The sequence below is a fragment of the Octopus bimaculoides genome, chromosome 16 (assembly GCF_001194135.2).
Source record: "Octopus bimaculoides isolate UCB-OBI-ISO-001 chromosome 16, ASM119413v2, whole genome shotgun sequence".
NCBI lineage: Eukaryota > Metazoa > Mollusca > Cephalopoda > Octopoda > Octopodidae > Octopus > Octopus bimaculoides.
The window spans coordinates 51,337,945-51,343,098 of record NC_068996.1 but is presented as its reverse complement, the minus strand read 5'-3'; the positions used below and the strand labels follow the sequence as shown (position 1 = coordinate 51,343,098).

Below are 5,154 nucleotides of genomic sequence, written 5' to 3'. Positions count from 1 at the left end.
ATATATATATATATATATACACACATACTCTTTTACTTGTTTCAGTCATTTGACTGTGGCAATGCTGGAGCACCGCCTTTAGTCGAGCAAATCGATCCCAAGACTTATTCTTTGTAAGCCTAGTACTTATTCTATCGGTCTCTTTTGCCGAACCGCTAGTTTACGGGGACGTTAACACAGACACACATATATATGTATATACATATATACGACGGGTTTCTTTCAGTTTCCGTCTACCAAATCCACTCACAAGGCTTTGGTCTCTCTCTCTCTCTCTCTCTCTCTCTATATATATATATATATATATAGATAGATAGCTAACCACTACACATTCTTTATTTTCTCTCCTTGTTTCTTTCCGTGGAAGAGCGTAGGCTCGAAACGTAAAAGACTTTTTCAATTCCCAAGTGTTATACTAATACATCTATTTGTTTTCTACACCACCTGTCTTCGTCTGTTGTTTTTTTGTGAATTCTCCCTATATATATATATATATATATATATATGAATATATACGTATATAAATACATTCATCGTCTTCCAAGTAAATTTTGTCTACATGTACACATTCATAATATATATATATGTGTGTGTGTGTACCTATATCCAAAAATTCAGAAGATATTGTATACAGATAAGGTGTTTACGTATAGTGTTAACTTCGAACCTAAAGATATTTTGTAGTATAGTACAATATAAACATACACAATCGCACACATCCTTGAGCCGATGGATTGCGGGGAGACACACGGCATGTTATACAAATCTGCCCAGTTACGGTGTCTCCACGGCAAGAAACTACTAGTAGTTCATATCTTTATATTGTGTACATTAAATGATATATATCTCTCACTAGATGGAACCCGTTTTTGTTGATTCTACTTTAACGGAATAGCAATCTGTACATGTGTCGTTGGATGTGTGTGTATAGATTCACAAAACGCCATGATTTCATTTCTGTGTTAATGATAAGAACACTGAATACAGCTCAAGATTAACTTAGATTGCATCATGCTTTATTAGTTAAATCTTCTAGTCCACGGAGAATGAACGAAAAACAGGAGAAAGAGAACATCTAAGAACGAACTGTTTAAACAAGAAATTAAAACAAACATTACTGTTTGTGAATAGGTTTAATTAAAGAACTATTTTCGTACAAATGAGGTCGACGTATAAATTTTATAGAAAGAGCAGTTGTAAATGTTGTCCGTTGTATCCAACAAAAAAGAATCATAAATAAAATCGAAACTAGGTTGTTGACAAAAGCTTAAAGTAAAAAAAGACCCCAGAAAACGGCACGGTCATGTAATTTTTATGATCACAAACTTAAACCATGTGGGTACTTGTCGTCATTAAATGTCATTAAACTCTATGTAAGGAGACAAATTGTATTCAACGAATATTCATATTTACAAGTATAGTTTTTGTATTATCGATAATAAATGGAAATTTCTATTTTCACGTTAAGAGAAAATAGGAATTATAATTACTAGAATGCTAAAAACTTAAGGGATCACTAAGTTTATAGTAGTTGGGTTAGTTACAAATTTTGGCGAAACGAATAAAATATTACTACTACTGACACAATAAAAAGAAAACAAGAAAAGGAGTTTATTTACTTGAGAAAAATAAAGTTTCATGTGTTATTTTGAATTAAAAAATGGATTGCTTGCTGTATGACTGTTTTTAGCTTCTTTTAAATAAATTATAGACTAATTTCGCAAATGTAATTTAATTTAGGCGATATTTTTTCGCGAATCTTACTTAAAACCAGACTAGTTCAATGAGCTTCAACTGAATTAAGAATGAACTGATGAACAACATATCAATATTAGAGTTAAGTTTATAGTTAAGACTATGTAAGTTACTTTAAAGCAGAATATATCGAATCGGTTCAAACATAGAATCACGGAATAAGAAAGAAAGGAATAACAAAGTGAATAATGTTTACAAATAAAGGAAGAAAAAAGGTGCTATGAAAGATTACCCTTTCTTCTTTAATTTGACATTTAAGCACACTCACTTTTTTATCTTGTCTTGAGGAAGAACTGTATGTAGGGGATCCCTTGGAAGATGCACTGCTACCAGTGGATGAACGTGGTCTTTTAGGCTCCCATTCGGGATCATCAGAGTCGTATTGGTAACGATCCATGGACGCACCAGAATTTGCGGTGCCCGCGGAGTTAGATGAAATGTGGTCATTTGAACTAACTCCAACAGGCTCTACTATGGGTGGTACAAATCCACTTTGTGTGAGTGGATCTTGGTTTGCTGAACTTACTGGAACCGATTGAAGTTCGATGAAGGCTTGTTCCAAGTTGACTAAAGTTGTTGGTGTTAACGTCGGTGTCGTTGCCGTTGTAACTCCGCAAACAAATCCAGGTAGAGAATATTGCTGTAAAATATCAAATGGAAACCGAGTTTACTAAGTATTTAGAATCAAACATCTATCTTAATCATATACCTGTAGAGAGTGACATATGCATACATTCGTGTGTTGTGTGTGCGCATGTATATATATATATATATACACCTTTTTTTACCATAGATCTGGCATCGGGGATATGGTATTAATTCCTTATTCATCATTCAAAACAATTATAACAGAATATAAGTTTAGACTTAGTATGCTATACTAATAGATCTTGACTTTTAAGTTATCGTTTACTTTCTACAGAATTGATTTTGATTTTACCGAAATGAAACTGCATATTGTGTGTGGTGTTTTGTTTAATAAAACCTAGGTCAAGAATATCATGTATTTATTTAAGCTAGAGAGAGCAAAATTGGATTATAAAAAAAAAGGTGATAAAATAATAGGTTTTAGTGCTCCAATCGTAGGTAAACAAATATAAGAGCAGAAGAAAAAAGCGAAAATAATTGCTTATCGAAAAAACATTGGCGCGCAGCTTTTTTTTGTATGAAATCATATTTACTTTAGATTAAATTCCTGCGACTGAATAAATAAGTTTTAAAACTAACCTCATAATGAGAATGTGTCTGATGCATGGATCCTCGCGGCCGATTATAACGGCACGATTCATTGTAAGAATTCATGTAGTTTGGGTCTAAGTAGTACATTTAAATGGTTTTGTATAGACAAACAAAATTCTACAAACTATCCCGCAAAAGCGAAAGTTGTGGAAAAGGTGTTGGGAGAAATGAAGCAAAAACTATTTAAGTTAGGGGAAAAAAAAGCTGTAAGAAACTATAAATGAAAAAAATAATGTTTCAAACTAAAGTTAAAAAAAAAAAGAAATAGTAAAGTAATTGCAGATAAAAGAGATAGCTAAGTAATGCAACCAATCGGTATGAAATGTTTGGGAATAGTAGGCAGAGACAGTTGTGTGTAATGTATATAAACACTAAAGACATGTGCAGGTAGGTGTACAAAATTTTGACTGAGGGGAGTCCTAGGAGGTGTGACGACGACTAACTAGAGGCTAAGTTGTCCATGATCTGTGTGTCTAGGGTCTGTTCATAGTATTTAAACCATCCGGGGTACTGTGAAAGGCATGCCTCTACAGAGGCACCACAACAAACGAGGTCAGCTGGTACGCTGTGTTAGCAGAGTGACTAATAGCTTAGAATGACAACTAGTAATACGGTGGATAGAACGTTGTACTCACATTCTGGGAAACAGGGTCTCCGTTTGCCATAGATGACAGGATGTCAGCCACGTATTTAGAATCCTGGTGATGACTGTTGGTATAATTGGTAATGTTGGTCGTTGTAACGCTAGTAGACACGCTAGGTGTATTGCTACTACTACCGGCTTCCTTTTCTCTCGAATTGTACATTGTATTATCTTTCAACTTAATATTTCAATCGTTAACGAAACGATTTCAAGTAATTTTACTTTGAAACAAACCGGGAATGGGAAAAAAATATATATATCTGTTTTGTTTAGGATGGATTTTTCAAATAATTGTTAAAAAAGAAAAGTATTGCTTTTCGAACTGTCTTTCTACGAAGTCTATTGTTTTCGATTTCTTTCATTAATGCGTTGTTCAATGTCCAGTGCAGAGGTGTGAACCGTGAATTGTGCGATATCTTTTCATGCGTTTATATATATATTGGTTCTTGAAGATCGAAGATCGAATTTTCAATTTTTAATTTTTTTTTTTTTTTATCAATCTTGTATTTTCTATTCTTTGAAAGTGTGTGTATGTATGTGTGGGTTCTTTCTTTCCTTTTTTTTTTTTCAAACACCAAAAACAGTTCAGTGATCAGAGGTGGTAGTAATATATCGTAGGCCTGTGAGTCAAGCTTTTACACTTCCGCTAAGTTTACCCTCCCTCTCTAGCACGAGCACACACACCTTCTCCCTCTATCGCTCTCAGAGACCTCCGCCGCAGTCTATGACTCAGTCTGTGAAAATTGTGAAGGGGAAATACCTCAACACGCTTATATACTCTCTGACTCACCAACAGCCAATGAGTAATTTTCTAAATATAGATACATTACCTCATCGCTATTGTTGGCCATCCGTATATGGTCACAAGGTAATGCGTCGGTAGTGACGTAGAACTCATGCATATGGTAATGAAGGGAAACTAACTTATCCTCCCCGTCTCGGCGAAGTAGCCTACGTTTTTTTCATTTGGTTATAGTTCTGAGAACTTTACTGCCGTTTACAAAAGCGGAGCAGTTCCTTTTCTTTCTTTTTTTTTTCTGCTTTTTTTTAATAGTTGAAAAGGCGTAACCCATTCGGTGTCGAATCGTTTTAATAAATAAATAAATAAATAAACAAATAAGTAAATAAATAAATATATTTCTGTAAATCCAAACAATGACGTAAATATAGTGTTGTCCTTGATATTCACACGAAGTAATTTTTTTCTTTTTTAGTTGTCAAAACTTTTATAGTTTTCTGAAGAAAAGAAAAAAACTTTTCTTTTGTAAGTTATTTTAACTTTTTAAAAATCATGCATAGGCGCATGAGTGGGTGTGTGGTAAGAAGCTTGCTTCCCAACCACATGGTTCCAGGTTCAGTCCCACTGCATGGCTCTTTGGGCAAGTGTCTTCTACTATAGCTTTGGGCCAACCAGTATTGCCATCTTAAAATCACAATTTTTTGCTAAATTTCAGTAGAAAAAATACAAAAAAAAAAAAAGAAAATGCTAGAAAATGCTAAATAAGAAAAAAAAAAAA

The 5,154-nt window shown here is 33.8% G+C and overlaps 1 protein-coding gene across 2 annotated transcripts in view; it reads right to left on the bottom strand.

The window, feature by feature from the left end:
• The window catches only part of LOC106876912 (fos-related antigen 2), a 20,455-nt gene extending 16,058 nt beyond the window's left edge, over positions 1 to 4,397 (bottom strand). The window contains exons 1-2 of one of the 2 annotated variants that reach the window (XM_014925666.2): positions 3,630 to 4,397; positions 2,024 to 2,395 (exon numbers count right to left, since the gene is read on the bottom strand). In XM_014925666.2, the coding sequence (XP_014781152.1) occupies positions 2,024 to 2,395; positions 3,630 to 3,800 (543 nt within the window). In that variant the 5' untranslated portion in view covers positions 3,801 to 4,397. Of the gene's footprint in view, positions 1 to 2,023; positions 2,396 to 2,982; positions 3,599 to 3,629 lie in introns of those variants that run through there. The other variant, XM_014925672.2, reaches the window with a different exon arrangement.
• Positions 4,398 to 5,154: the final 757 nt, after the last annotated feature.